This window comes from Kogia breviceps, chromosome 7 (assembly GCF_026419965.1).
Source record: "Kogia breviceps isolate mKogBre1 chromosome 7, mKogBre1 haplotype 1, whole genome shotgun sequence".
Lineage (NCBI taxonomy): Eukaryota > Metazoa > Chordata > Mammalia > Artiodactyla > Physeteridae > Kogia > Kogia breviceps.
In genome coordinates, this window is record NC_081316.1 from 27,128,073 (window position 1) to 27,144,334 (window position 16,262).

The 16,262-nt window shown below is 34.1% G+C and overlaps 1 protein-coding gene across 5 annotated transcripts in view; it reads left to right on the forward strand.

Moving 5' to 3' along the window:
* The window catches only part of IMMP1L (inner mitochondrial membrane peptidase subunit 1), a 75,474-nt gene that overhangs the window by 41,970 nt on the left and 17,242 nt on the right, over positions 1-16,262 (forward strand). For 4 of the 5 annotated variants that reach the window (XM_067038063.1, XM_059070387.2, XM_059070388.2 and 1 more), the window contains 3 exons: positions 5,951-6,084; positions 7,613-7,701; positions 11,286-11,412. The exons of the other annotated variant lie outside the window; for it this stretch is intronic. In XM_067038063.1, coding sequence (XP_066894164.1) covers positions 5,951-6,084; positions 7,613-7,701; positions 11,286-11,412 — 350 coding nt within the window. The remainder of the gene's footprint in view (positions 1-5,950; positions 6,085-7,612; positions 7,702-11,285; positions 11,413-16,262) is intronic. 5 annotated transcript variants of the gene reach the window in all.

A 16,262-nucleotide genomic window follows, 5' to 3' on the forward strand; every position in this document is an offset into this window, starting at 1 on the left:
ATACACTTCTGGCAAGAATAGTACAAAGATGATGATATACTGTATGTCACTGCATCATGTCAGGAAGCTACATATCAATTTTTACCATTATTCATGCAGCTAAATTTGATCACAGTTAATATTTACTTGATCTCTTCATGTAAAGGTATTTTGTTCCCTTTGTAAATAATAAACTGTTTACTTTAATACTTTGCACATATCCTGTTTACCAACAACCTTTTACCCAGTATTTTAAAATATTGAACTACAGTTGATTTACAATGTTGTGTTAGTTTCCTGTGTATAGAAAAGTGGTTCAGTTTATCTATCTATCTATTTTTTTCCAGATTCTTTTTCATTATGGTTTATTACAGGATATTGAATACAGTTCCCTGTGCTATACAGTAGGACCTTGTTGTTTATCTATTTTATATAAAGTAGTGTGCGTCTGTTAATCCAAAGCTCCTAATTTATCCTTCCCCTCGTCTTTCCCCTTTGGTAACCATAAGTTTGTTTTCTGTGTCTGTGAATCTATTTCTGTTTTGTAAATAAGTTCATTTGTATCATTGTTTTAGATTCCACATATAAGTGATATATGTTATTTGTCTTTCTCTTTCTGACTTTATTTAGTATGATAATCTCTGGGTCCATCCATGCTGCTGCAAATGGCAATATTTCATTCTTTTTTGTGGCTGGGTAATAGTCCATTGTGTATCTATATCTATATCTATCTATCTATCTATCTATCTATATATGTACCACATCTTATTTATCCATTCATCTGTTGATGGACACTTAGGTTGTTTCCATGTCTTGGCTATTGTAAATAGTGCTGCTGTGAACATTGGGGTTTATGTATCTTTTTGAATTAGAGTTTTCTCTGGATGTACGCCTAGGAGTGGGATTGCAGGATCATATGGTAACTCTATTTTTAGTTTTTTAAAGAACCTCCATACTATTCTCCATAGTGGCTGCATCAATTTACATTTACATCAACAGTGTAAAAGGGTTCCCTTTTCTCCACACTCTCTCCAGCATTTATTATTTGTAGACTTTTTGATGAGGGCCATTCTGACCCCTGTGAGGTTATATATTATAGTAGTTTTGATTTGCATTTCTCTAATAATTAGCGATATTGAGCATCTTTTCATGTGCCTGTTATATGTCTTCTTTGGAGAAATGTCTGTTTGGGTCTTCTGCTCATTTTTTGATTGGATTGTTTGTTTTCAATATTGAGCTGTACGATCTGTTTGTATATTTTGGAAATTAAGCTCTTGTTGGTCACATCATTTGCAAATAATTTCTCCCATTCTGTAGGTTGTCTTTTCATTTTGTTTATGGTTTTCTTTGCTGTGCAAAAGCTTCAAGTTTTATTAGGTTCCATTTGTTTATTTTTGCTTTTATTTCCATTACTCTAGGAGACAGATTCAAAAATTATTGCTGCAGTTTATGTCAAAGAGTGTTCTGCTTATATTTTCCTAGGAGTTTTATAGTATCTGGTCTTACATTTAGGTCTTTAATCCATTTTGAGTTTATTTTTGTGTATGGTGTTAGAGAATGTTCTAATTTCATTCTTTTACATGTAGCTGTCCAGTTTTCCCAACACCACTTATTGAAGAGACTGTCTCTTTTCCATTGTATATTCTTGCCTCCTTTGTTGAAGATTAATTGACCGTAGGTGTGTGGGCTTATTTCTGGGCTCTCTATTTCATTGATCCATATGTCTGTTTTTGTGCCAATACCATGCTGTTTTGACTACTGTAGCTTTGTAGTATTGTCTGAAGTCTGGGAAGGTTATGCCTCCAGCTTTGTTGTTTTTCCTCAGGATTGCTTTGGCAATTCTGGGTCTTTTGTGGTTGCAAATAAATTTTAGCGTTATTTGTTCTAGTTCTTTGAAAAATGTCATGGGTAATTTGGTAGGGATAACATTAAATCTGTAGATTGCTTTGGGTAGTATGGCCATTTTAATAATGTTAATTATTCTAATCCAAGAACATCATCCAGTAATTTTAAACATCTATTAATGGCCCTTGCGTGAATGAATTATTACATTGGTGATAATTTTATTATTCCCTCTCTATATATTTTAGCTGCCATTTTTTGATAAAGAAATTTCCTTGTCCCCAACACATACTTCTTTTTAAAAAATTGCCCTCAGTAGATTTCATTTTTATTCTAATATATTATTTATTACTGTTATTATTATTTTTTTAAATCTCAAATTTGGCCAATGGGAAAACCCTCAAAGTGGCTCCTATGCCTTTGGAGACTCAATGACCTTTCATCCAAAGACATAGCCAGCCTGAGAAGACTCTAGGGGGAGGGAGCCAGGAAAATACATAACCATTCCTTCCTCTGACTTCCTCCTGGAAGTCGAAGCTTGACTGAAGTGCCTTGATGTAATTCATATAGGTCAGTTTTCCAAGTGCAGAGAGTAGTGTGGAGAAACGTAGAGAGTGAGTCCAAAGGGACAAACAAGATATCTGGCACATGAATGCATATATAGAGTAATGGACCCCTTGAAATCACTATGTAAACCAGAGGTTTGAAACCTCTGTGTTAATTAATCCCTTTTGCTAGTAGATCTACTGAGTGCTAGCAGTGTATGTGGTTTATTTATGTCATATGAATGTTACTTTCTACTCTGAGATTTCTCTTAAAAAACAATTCATCAGCTCTTATTCTCAATTTCAGTATTTCTCAACAGCGCTCCTCATTGCACTTTTAAAATATAAGACCAAGTAGTCTTGATCCTCAGAGTCCTCTATAAATAGCTCCTTTGCTCTTTTCATCTAGAGATTAAGGTCCAAAATAGTTTCAGACACTTCAGAGACCATTCTGTTGCTAATATCTCTAGGGAAGAAACAATGTCTGTTAACTTCTTTCTTCTGATCACTCATCTGTTTTATTATTTTATGAGACAGTTTCATCACAAACATTGTATTTGGGATTGAGCATTTACTGAGTAATAAAAAAAGGCTTTATGGCCCCAATTACTTCTGAATGGGAGTTAATTACAAGGCCTCTCAGTGAATCAGAACCATTGTATTGTTATAGCATCTTTGTATTTTTTTAGTATGTTTTTTAGCCAAATGCATAATCTATTGCATAATTCAAACTATTTAAATTTTGGTAGATTGCTATTAATTTCCCCTCTAAATTTCACCTTTTGTCTGTGTTAATATCTTCTTGCTAAGTGCCACATGTTTCTTCTTGTTTGATAATATATCCCCTCTCTAACATCAGGTAAGCTCATTTTTATTTTAGTTTTTAAATGTAATATTCATTTCACTACTTTTTAGGACTTGATTTCATAGATCACATTTTCAAAGCTAAGCTTTCAGACTTAACCCCTACTTTTTTTCCTAGTTTTATAGTGGGAGCAAAGTAGTGTTTACACAACTTAGTTAACTTTACAAATAATGTTCTATTATTGTTATTCCTCTTCAATCTTTTCTGAGTTAATTGAGCCTCAGTTATGAAGTGTTTTTAAATATCACTTCTTATTAATTTATTAAATTCTAAATATCAGTAGTTTTTAAAGTGCATCAGTTATTACTGTAAGCCAGATTCCTAAGATGGAATATTTCGTATTACTTAAAAGATTTAATGAGAACACTTTTTAATATGTTACTGACAGTTTTTTTCTTTCTTCAGTGAGTATGACATTAACATGTCTCCTCATTAACCAGAAATCTCAGTGATCTTCTGATAATTATTTTGAACCTTATAACCATTTTTAGTATACTAAAGATGTTGAAATTATAGGAGATTTGGGTTCAATATTTATTCATTAATTCAGTCAGGCAAGCATTCTTTGGTAGGCCCTAAGGATCCAAAGATGAATACTGCACAGTCACTGCCCACAGACATATAAGCAAATATAGTATGTAATAAGGGAAAAGATATGAATGATACAGTGTGGTAAGTATTATAATCAGCATATGCTTAAGGTAGGTGAGTGACACAAAGCATAAGTAACATTTCTTAGGGTGGTGCCAGAGAAGACTTGTTAGGGGAGAAGACATAATAAATGTTTAATAGGTGAATAAGCACTAATAAGTAATAAAACACTAATAAAGGATATAGTTCAATGCTGAGGGCTCTAAAATTCTATTAGGAATTCCCTGGCGGTCCAGTGGTTAGGACTCTGCGCTTTCACTGCCCAGGGCCTGGGTTCAGTCCCTCTTTGGGAACCTAAGATACTGCAAGCCATGTGGCGCAGCCAAAAAAAAAAAAATTCTATTATTTTATTTAAACATAAGTTAGGGAGAAACTTAGACACTTGAAAATGCAACTAATGTTATGAGGTTATATAGCACATGCTGATTGCCAAGTGAATGATATAGTAACTAGAACTTATTGATATATTCTGCTACACAGACTATATATCTGATTACATGTAATCCTCACTAACTCTCTGAGATAGGTACTGATACTAAGGCCATTTTACAGGGAAAGGCACTTGAGGTTTACAGAGGTAAAATAACCTCCTGAAGGTCACATGGCTAAAATATGGTGGAGCCAGGATACCTGCTCAAGACAAGATCAGCTTCAGAAACAGTGTTCTTAATCATTAAAAAAAGGAACATAAGGAACCATAGGAACCCAGAGGAGAAGGAAAAACTTGCCTGGTGAGAGCATTTGGAGAAGAGTTACAAATTAGATACATGATGGGTATATTCCAGGCATGGGTTTTGGCATACATAAGTGTTGGTTGGGCAGTATACCCTAAGTAAACTGGACCAGTATGATGGAGTAGTTCATTCATGTAGGAGCATCAGGGAAAATCAGGTTGGAATCTGAGGATGGAATGGGAGCTGTCAAACATCCTGAAAATGAGTAATCTGTACTTGATCTGATAGAGAGCCATTGAGGTTATGGGAGCAAGGGAGTAATATGGAAGTCAGTGTAACCTATTGGTTAAGTTCTTGAGTATCATTTTCCAATTTTGTGATGTTTAGCATGTAAGTTTACTACTCTCAGGTTCCTTTGTCTTAGCTATAAAATAATGGTAATACTATCTATCTCACAGAGATTAATTTGTAAAACCTGACATATCCAAGCATTGAGCAAATGTTACATATTATTATTATTAATGTTGATGTGTTTTAGTAAATTTAATCTGAGAACAGTGCATAGGAGTCTAGGCCTAAGCATTAGGCCATTAGTTGAGAAATGCTTGAAACGGTTTTAGCAGGTAAATGGAAAGGAAGGGACAAATACTAGGACTGTTTTAGATGAGTAATATCAGTATGTTAAGTGTATACAGCTTTCTAAAAATACATGTCTCTTTGTGCTGTTTCATAATATTCATGTGTTCATTGTTATATCAATAGTTAATAACTGAAAACTGAATGTAACTTTATAATTTACAAAGCCACTTTGACATGTTATTGAATTTGATTCTCAGAACCATTCTGTGAGATACTATTATTTCCATTTTATTAAGGCCCAGAGAGGTTAAGTGATTCATTGAAGATCATGCAAATTAATAAAGGAAGCAGTTTAAAACTTGCATTTTCATACACCTATTCTAGTGCTTTCCCCTTTGTTCTTGTATCATGTTATGACGAGAACTGATGTACTATAGCAGGCAACAGTGTGAAAAACTATTATTAGTGTTTGAAAGAGTTAATATCATTTCTTAGATATCTGCCTTAATACCAAGAAATTACCAAGGCGTGAAAGGGGAGAGACAAGTTCAGAGTCTACTAGTTATCTAATTCATATATAAACCCAGTGATATTTGAATATAATCTCTGTTTAGAAGATCACAATATTAAGTGGCTATGATTTGCCATTTTAAAAAACCTTCAGCAAAAATGAAAATAAGCTCTTGATTTTCTGCACCAAACCATATTAGGCATTTAATACACTCTGGGTGATTGTAAAATATTTTACAATAGAGCTATTCCTTAAGTGTTTTTAAATAGTATTGATCATGAAACTTTTTGAAATTTACCATCAGGCCAATGGTGGCAGAGTCTACATAGAACTATGCTTCGTGGTGTTCTGGGAAAAACCTTTCGGCTTGTTGGCTATACTATTCAGTATGGCTGTATAGCTCATTGTGCTTTTGAATACGTTGGTGGTGTTGTCATGGTAAGTTTTTACATTCAAGAAAATAATCATTTAAAATATGTTTTTTTTAATTGAAGGAAGAGAGTGTTTGAATTGGCACTGATATAAAATATAAGAACTGTAACTTTAAATATTGTCCTGCATTGTTTCTTGCAGGGGCACAAGGGCCCTATTAATCTAATAATACTAGTTTTTACCATTTATTGAATGCTACTTACTGTGTTCCAGGATGTGTTTGATGTTTTACATTTATTAACTCATTTAATCTTTTACACTCTATGAGATACTTACTAGAAATCTATTATACATATGAGGAAACTGAGGCTCAGAAAGCTTAAGTAACTTTCTGCAGGTCCCACAATTCCAAGTAGACTTGGAATTTCAGCACAGATTTCTCTGATTTTCAAAATCCCTACTTTTAACCACTGTGAAGAGTATCAATAACTGTCCTGAAAATAAATGATTATTCTGCCTTGTGTCAACATTAAAATGTTAAGGCCGTCCTCCTACCAATGCATTTTCTTAATATTGCATCATAAATCTATCAACCATGACAATACTAACCTTTTGTCATATAAATGAAAGAATAAATTGATTGATTGTTCAATCAGTAAGTTTTGCTGTTGCTGTTGCTATTTTTATCAGGTTTACCCTAAGATATTCACAGTCATATAATCTCAAGTTGAGCTGGAGTAACGCAAATAAATATATTTAACTGAAACTCCCCTCTTTGATTTTTTTAAATTTATATTGGTATTTCCAGTAGGCTACAGAGTTAGCAAAAAACTTGCATTGTTTTCTTTGTTTTTTCTGCCCAAGTAGGAAGTTCTGAGTAAAAAGTTTTATTTACATGTAAGTGGAGTGAATGGAGACTGTTGTGTTTAGATTTTTTAAGTTGCGATGATCATTTATTACAGTTTTGAGCTATATATGAAGATTATTGTTTTACCTACTAATATGAAAGTCTTTAAAGTACATCTAATTATGCCAATATTTTTCAGTAGAAAATATAAGTTGCGGCCCCATCAAATGAGTAAGCTGTTCTCTTGGAAGAAAAGGAAAGGCATCAACTCATTGAGAATAGTATGATAACACTTGGTAAATAACTGTCATGTGCACTGGATGATAGCTGACAGTAGCGAAAAAAAATCATTAATTTATTCATTCAACAAGTATATATTGAGTATCAACCTTATGCCAGGCACTGTTCTTGACCTTGGTTACACAATTGGGAACATGAGAGACAAAGTCCCTGCCCTCATGGTGCTTAAACTTTACAAGATGGCCAAAATTTGGAAACATAGATAATGTTATTTTATTTCTCTATTATAATATAATATTAACAAACCATTTTAAATATATTTTGCCTGTTTTTCCAGACTTGCTGGCTACTCTGTAGAGTTGAACTTATCTTGGAGCTTCCAGCTTATTATGAATCATCCTCCAAGCTTGAAGAACATTTGCTTGATTTTCTTTCTTTTAAGCCTGCTCAGATGATTTATATTTTAAAAGGTTTTCAACTTAAATTTAAAAGTTGCCTCTCTTTCAGTGTTCTGGACCATCAATGGAGCCTACAATTCAAAATTCAGATATTGTTTTTGCAGAAAATCTTAGTCGACATTTTTATGGTATCCAAAGGTAAATTTCTGCCACAGATATATTAAATTGATGGTGAAAACACACATACACATTGTGTCTTTTCTGCAGTTTCTTAACTTTAGCCTTAAAAACTCTTGTAAATAACCAAATTAATGACCAACTGGATGAAATTTTGGCTCAGATTTTTTCTCTCAGTTTGAGAAATTTTAATAGTTTCTTTAAACATGCAGTTCCTTGTATCATTGTGCAAAGTAGATAGCAGTCCCTTTTATAATGTGCATTCAATCCTTCTTTACTTTTTTGGGGGGGTGGGGGGGTGGGTGTGTCCTAGAATGTTTTGAATCAAGAACCAGGGACTTAGGAGCTACATTATATATCCAAACCAGTGATTTGATTTTTTAATTTTTAAAATAATCCTGCATTTCTATTGATGACTGTCTTATTCTCTATAGTCTATGATGAGCAGTCGGTGATTTTTAGACTGTTGCACTGTCTGTATATAGCTGGGAGCCAGGAATCTTATCTATTATGAGTCTCCTGATTAATTATTTTAAAAAACCCTTTGGGAAATACTGTTTGCCATTACATCTTGTAAAACCGTAGTCTAAATGGTGTTTCCAATCCTTGAGATACTGTTTATTCTACTTAACTCCCTGGTTATTATTCCTTCTGAATGGATGTGAAGTATTAGTAATTTAATGTATTTTCTAAAGGACACCTCTTTGATTCCCTAAAATTTGGGGTCCATTAGTTTTTCATAATTCTGAAAAAATAGATCTGTATCACATTTCCTCTTCATAAAATACAAATTTTATTCACTTGAGCTGTTATTTAGCTTATGACATAAGTAGGTTTAGGCATTCCTCTTTCATTATTGTCCTATTTTATAGTCTACTTCACATTGCTGAAAAATCACCAAGAATAGTGTAAAACTGTTCTTTGTGTTTACTAGTTCTTCCACCATCTTAGATTCTGTAAATAGAAACTCTCTCTTGCTCAAGCTGTATGGTATAGCATGGTCTGTGGGTAATTCCTCAGATCTTTTATCCGTAACAACTTTAAGATAATACCTAATTGATAGATATGGGGTTATAAAATAAAACTTATATAACAGGTTATGTTCTAGCTTCCTTTTCTTTTTAACTTGTATCAAAATAACTTATTACAGTCTTTGGATTAACTGGAGACCTAGCTTCGCTGCAACATGAAGACAAGCTTCTGTTTTCCATGCTAATCCCATGATTTCACTCTCATAGTCCTTGAGCATCCTTAACAAGGAGCTGGACTCATTGGCTAAGTAGTGTTTCATTGAACAGCTCAATATTGTCTTTTTTGGGGGGAGGATAGATACTCTTTGTATTCAGATGGTAATACAAATAACTGTATTTAGTAAATTAATTAATATTCTTTAGAGGTTTTATTTTGTATTCTGTTCCTTCAGGGGGCCCATTAGGCGGAAGGACAGTTCTAACTTTGGCATTTAGAGGAGACATACCAAAGTAACTTTTACAGCCAAGGTAGTCAGTTGGTAACTCCTACTTTAAAAACATTACTGTCCTGAGTATTTTTTTCTTTTATCTGCAGCACAGAACTCTTGAGATTTCAGGGGAATCTCTGACCCCTGGCAAGAGATCCTCTTGCTAGCGGTTTCTAAAGATAGAGTAGCCATTCATTTAGGGAAAATGAAAGTCTGCATATCTGGTATCTAAAGCACATAGATTTTTCAGTCCAATGGACTGAACACTCATATTTGAGACAACCATAGTCTCTTTTTACTACTTATTCTTTCAACAAATAGTTAATGAGCACCTCACTTTTAAGATGTGCTGTACCTGATAGAGAATGTTAGGATTAGCAAGATACTAACCCTTGTTTTCAAAAGCTTACAATCTAGGAGGAGATAATAAGGATATTTATAAATGATACAGGAAAATTTCAGTCTTAGTTCTATTAAGTTTCTTTTAAAATCCTATTTGAAAGAGTTGAGAGTCCAAGGTTATATATTTTGATTTAAGCTCTGTGCCTATAATATCTGGTTAGACCACCAGAAATACAGTATACAGTAATGATGCTTTCTATTAAAACACCTTGACTGAATTATGATTTTTATGTTGCCATTCAAGTGCAGAGTTTGTTTTGAGGATCATATTGATTATTTTGTCAAAACACTTAAGCTGAATAAAACTCCCATGGAAAACATTTCTTTCCCCAAAGCTAGCCCAAATCAACTTTGTTAGTATATTACATAGGTTACAATATTTGCAAACTTACTCATCTGAACAGTTCCATTGACATGGTTCCAGTTGGTTGGAAAGAGATACTTTATAACATTTTCAAACAAGTGTAAGCCTTATATTGCACTCCAAATTAGAGAATTTAGTGTTTTAATAGCATTCAACTCTTATCAAGAATAACCCCAAGAAATGACTGTTCTGAATACTGTCGCTGTAGTTTCTGTAAAAGTTCTGATGAAGATGGTATCTTTACTTTCCTTACATAAGTATCCTTCTTGTACATTCCTCTTTGACTTAGCTGTTAAGGAAAATTTTGTCATACCTCCCAAACTAAACTTTATTTTGTTAGGTAATGATTGCCATGTAATTAATCATAATTTATTTTTTGACTTGACTACCAAAAGTTTTGATCTCATTGTAATACTTACATATAGCAATAACTAGGTTTCTGATTTAACCATCATCTTCCTTTTATTTTTGTGACTTTTGATATTGTTTTGATATATGAATCTTTTATTACAAACAGCATCAAATTATTTCCTGAACCTGGTACAGATAATAAGTAAATATATTAAATCCTTTTGATTGTGAGCAACAGAATTCACTTATTGCTCATTTCATGCAGAAAGAGCATTGTATTCTCTTTGGTTGAGGTATTAGTCATATTTTTTTGTCTCCTTCTTCCTTTCCAATTTTAGATATCTTCTTAGTCTTCTAATACATGTAGATTGTTATTTCTTCCATGAATCATGTCTTCCATATGTAATCATATCCATATTGGTTCTATATGTTTGATTTGCCAGTTTTTTTTTTGTAATATATGTTTGGACAGCTTTTAGCATTTTATTTGGCTGAGTCTTCTGATATTTTTTCTCAAATATATGTCTTTTTTGACTGTACTGTAAACTATCCAGGTTATATAATTTATATGCTGCAATTCCTCAGTTCTTTAAGCTCTAGGGAAACACAGATGATGTTTCTACCTTTTTATGTGCTCTAGAGTCAATCAGTGCTACTACTGGCTGGGCAGTAAAATTTGCTTGGTTAATTTGGTGGTATTTACACGGAATTGTTTTTTCAGAGTTTTGGTTCTAAAATTTGGACACAGAAGTAACACTGAGTGGGTATAGTGCAAGAAGATAATTCTCATGGAATTATCAGAAATTTTAGAATCTTCTAATAGCTTTTCCATCACTCTCATTGTTAGATTCTGACCCATAAAGTTAGTCACAATGGTTCTCAAAGCTGGTAAATGTATGGGAGGGTCAGTATGTCAGAGGATAAAAGGTGTGGCTTTGTTTAAGTTGCTTTGTAAAAGTATTGTAGCAGTGCCATGCATGTGTTTATGCTAATAATAACACTGACATTTCTTTGACTTTTTCCCCTCAGAGGTGACATTGTGATTGCAAAAAGCCCAAGTGATCCAAAATCAAATATTTGTAAAAGAGTAATTGGTTTGGAAGGAGACAAAATTCTCAGCAATAGTCCATCAGGTTTCTTTAAAAGCCATAGTTATGTAAGTAACATTTCAATTATGTTATTCATTGGTATCATAGTTGATTAACATTGACTGAACACACTGACAATTATAACTTTTATTCATATTTTGAATATAAGTTAGAATAATGCATTCATTAGAATTTAAGTATGTTTGTATCAAGAACAACTTGGCCATTATAGTTTATATATTTTATTTCCTTTTAAAACCCTGTATAAATATCTCAGTATTAGTTGTTGCAGGCAAGATTCACCAATGAATGTCAAAATAATGGGCAGACGTTTGAGGAAAAATAGTGTATTTGCATAGTCTCAAAGTATCTTTCCCAAGATATTTCTACCAACGGGAAAACAGTAGCTTCATAGAGGAGAAACCTGGCAGACACCACCTTAACTGAGTGATCAAGGTTAACTTTACCTATAACAAGACGTCAACGTAATGTGACCCCTGAATTCAAGGACTGAGAAGGGCACATCACCTTTGTGGTGCTCTTGTAAAAAGAAGGTATAGCCTCATGAGAAAACCTCAGACAAACCCTAACTGAGGGCCATTCTGCCACATAATTGACCAATACTCTTCAAAAATGTCAAGGTCTTTAAAAAAAGGAAAGTCTGGAATTGTCATAGATTGGAGGAGACAAAGGAGACATGACAAGTAAATGCAATCTGGAATTCTGGCTTAGATCGTTTTTCCACTGACTTGTTAGTGGAAAATCTGGTAAAACCAAACACAGTCTTGTAGTTTAGTTTTTTAAAATCCTATTTAAAAGTTTAGGATAGATGTTTTGGTGTAGTCACCTTGGCCGCTCAGTTAGGAGGAAGAGCAAGAGCAGTAGAATGGAAGAGTGAAGAGCGATGTGATGTGTTAGAGCCCCTTTCACCGACCACATGGCTGCTGAGGCAGCTTGTGGCCGGGGAGGGCAGCCTTCTGTTTACTCAGCATATACTCTTCTTACTTTAATTATAATTCAGTTTTCTATTTTTGTTTAAACTTTCTGTGTCACTGTCAGATTATTAATAGAGCTGTTACATCTGTTAAGTAACTTTATCTTCATCCCCAGTGTAAACATATAATTAAGAGTTAAATTGTCTTCATCGTTGTAAATTTATTTTGACCTATGATAGCCTCCGATTCCCTATAAGTTTGATCAGTAGACTATTAAATAATCTATTATTTATTTAGCGTTCTTAATAGACTATGGTTCAACTGTGCAAATGTTTGTTACACTTTTGATGTTTATTACTACAGTGCTAAACATCCTAGGAATCCTTAGCTGATGGTGATAATGTTAAAGTTGAGAATGTGGTATCAGGTAACCTATTTTTCTGTGGCCTTCATCATGGATACTTATCCTTTTATTTTTCAAAAATGTCAGTTATTTACATAATGGTTTCACCTTCACATGACTATTATCATTTCTTGAGGCATTCTAGTCACTTCTAAGTTGCTTTAGCAACAAGCATATACTTCAGACCAGAAATAGTTTTATCAACAGAAAGAATAACAAAACATATAAATGATAGCATCTACTATCAGTGTACAGTGTGTACACTGCTGTTGTTTTCTTTTAAAATTATTAGAGGAAGAATATTAGGATGAAAGGATTTAGATAAAATCTCTGCTAAGTAATCAGAGAAAATAACCATAGGACTATAAGACATACAGTTTTTTGAATATTCTATTTAAAGAAGACATTCATCGAATTTTTATGTTTGTTGAGAGGATAAATTAGGGGACACTGCCATTTTGTTCCAGGTGTATTCCATTCACTTTGGTTTGCATGTTTATAAGTGTACAAACAATTGTAATATTGGCCAACACTTAACTATGTACTTACTCTGTACCTGACACTGTGGAAACTCTTTCCAAGGGTTAATTTATTTAATCATCAAAACAGTAACCCAGTGAAGGTGGTAGTAGCATTTAACAGATGGGAAAGCTGAACAACAGGGAGATGAAATAAATTGCCCAATTTCAAACAGTAAGAGAAACAGTTGGAATTCAAACACAGGTAGCCTGGCTCTGTCCAGAATCTATATTCTTTACCACGCCACTACTTTTCATCCCCAAATATCCTCTACTTACTATTATTATTTCTACTCCCATCTCCTAAATTGTACTTCCCTTAAAATGTATTTGTCTTTATTATTTTTAAAAAGAAAGGCAACTGTTTATGATCAGGGCCTTCTGAAAGACAAGCCAGTGATTTTTGAAGGCTTCCCGGCTCTACCAGTTTCACTAGGCTGCGTTTTTTAAGCCATAAGAATTGTGTAGCTATTACAGAACCACTTTAGCAAATGTGTTCCATTAATCAAGGTGATTTATAACAAAAATTCATCCAAGCTTGGAGCACTGAAGAGATATCCAAACTGTTTGCATTCTGCCCCTCCAGTGTTCCCTTTTCCAGCTCTCTCAGAAGCACACTGGTGCTGCATTCTATGAAAGGGTTTTCTTCCCCTTATCTATGCATCCTTTTAGAAAAATCACTGTTGTTTATAGGTTATGAAGACATTACTATTCAGATCTTGATTGAGATGCATAATAAGGATGATATATATTAAATGTGTTTTGAATTTCAGGCAAAAAACATTTATTCTCCTAAGTAGGTGCTTCAGAAAGCAAAACACCAAAATTGTCATTTGGAACCTAGAACATAGAGTTTGGCGTATGAAAGAAATAGCATTGTTTGTAAGCTGGCAAAAAAGAATATAAACAGATCATTGGTTAAGTGATGTGAAACCATTTTATTCATTTCAGAGTTCTAAAAGTTCATGTGGCAAGCAGCACTTATGAAAAGTGATTTATTTTTTACATTAAGCATTTGGAAAGTAAGCAGTCCCTATCAAGGTCCTAATGCAGTGGGTTTTGCTTATTTTCATGGTATTGAGGCCAATAATTTTTTTCCCTTGGGTTATGGGCTGAGCATTGGCTACTAGGAAATGAGCTTAATTTGTGACTCTCAAAAGAAACAAATTGTACTCAGCTCAAACATCTTGAATAACTTGCCTTTCTATACTATAGGAATTCCTCAGTTTGCTGCTAGAAGCCACTAATTTGCCAAAAATAATTTAGTTGGAAGAAGCATTTGGTAGGAAATACATTAAATGAACTGGCATTCTCCTGTTGATCTGCACAGCAGGCGATTTAACAGTAGTCTCCATTCCCCTAGGGAATATAGGGCCAGGACTTGGGAAATACAGTAAAATTTTCTTATAAAGCTAATAAAGAAACAAAAACACTTTATAATCTTTCTCAGGATAACATTGTGTGATAGTTCAGGGCTGTGATTTTAATCCATAGTGTAACTGTGATATAGTTAGTCATTTTGGAATACAGTAAGTTCCCATCAGCAAACAAACATGCTATAAAATCTCCCATCTAAACAAACAAACTCCTTTGGCACCACATCCTCCTATAGGAAAGAGTCGTGCATACTTACTGACTCGACTCTGAACTTTATATTCTCTTCTGAACTCATTCCACTTAGACTTTGGCCCCCAGCACTTCATCGAAACAGTTCTTGTTAAGAGTCACTGATGCCTTCTCTGTTGTTGATCCAGTGGTCAGTCAGTCCTCGTTTTACTTGACCTATTGTTAGTATTTGAAGTAGTTGTTCTTAAAGCCTGGTTTCACTTAGTTTGGGGGATACCACTCTCTTTAGGTTTTCTTCCTCTCTTTCTGCTTCTTCTGAGTGTCCTTTGTTGGTTCCTCCAAATATTGGAGTAACTAAGGGTTTGTGTTTTAAACTTCTTTTGTTTATATACGTGCACTTAAGGTGACCTCTTCCTGTCTCATGGTTTTAAATACTATCTAACTTAAGACCTAAATTTATATCAACCACAACTTCTTTCCTGAACTCCAGAATCATTTATCTGATAGTCTGTTTAATATCTTCACCTTAGTATATAATGGTCACCTTGAACTTAATATGTCCAAAACTAAACTGATTTTCCTTCCAAAACTGGCTCGTCCCACATGTATTTCCCAATCGCGGTAAAGGCGCCTCCATTCTTCTGCTCACTCAGGTCATAAACCTTGGAGGCATCCTTGCCTCTCTTCCTCTTTCACCCTCCCATCCAATCTACTAGCAAATCATGATGACTGTATCTTGTAAATATAATCAGAATTAGAAGACATCTTGCCCCCATCATTGCTACCATCCTGGTGCAAGACAAATTCATCTCACTCTTGTTTTCTTGCAGTAACTTCTGAACTTCTCTCTGAGCTTATACCTTTCCCATCTTCTTGCCTCCTCACCCCTCTACTGACTACTCTTCACATAGTAGCTGAATGATCCTTTTTAATAATGATGCTTTTTCATAAAAATAATGTTACTCTTCTACCCAAAGAGCTCAGTGGCCCCCCATCTCATAATTAAAGCCATGGTCCTTTTGATGGCCTACTAGACCCTACACTCTTCCTGCTGCCTGTTCTTGTAATTAAAGTTTCATTGGAACATGGCCACACCCATTCATTTACATATTGTCTGTGACTGCTTTCAGTAAAACAGCAGAGTTGAGTCATTGTAACAGAGACTCTGTGGTCTGCAAAGCTTAGCTATTTACTGTCTGGCCTTTTACAGAAAAAGTTTGCTGACCCCTGCTCTAGAATGTAAGGTTCTTAATGGCAGAGATTTGTTTTGATCTCAGCTGATTCCCCAACACCTAAACTTTTATTTGGCATCTAGTAGGTACTTTAAAAATACTCGAAGGGTGAACAAATGGATATATGACTAGAGTCTGACAGTCTTTTATTTTAGTTTCTATTCTACTCAGTTTCTTCTAGTTTCTACTGCAAACTCGCTCTGGAGTAAAGTGCATGATGTTCTATTTTTCAGTAATATAGATGTTCCTGTAGCTCACCACACT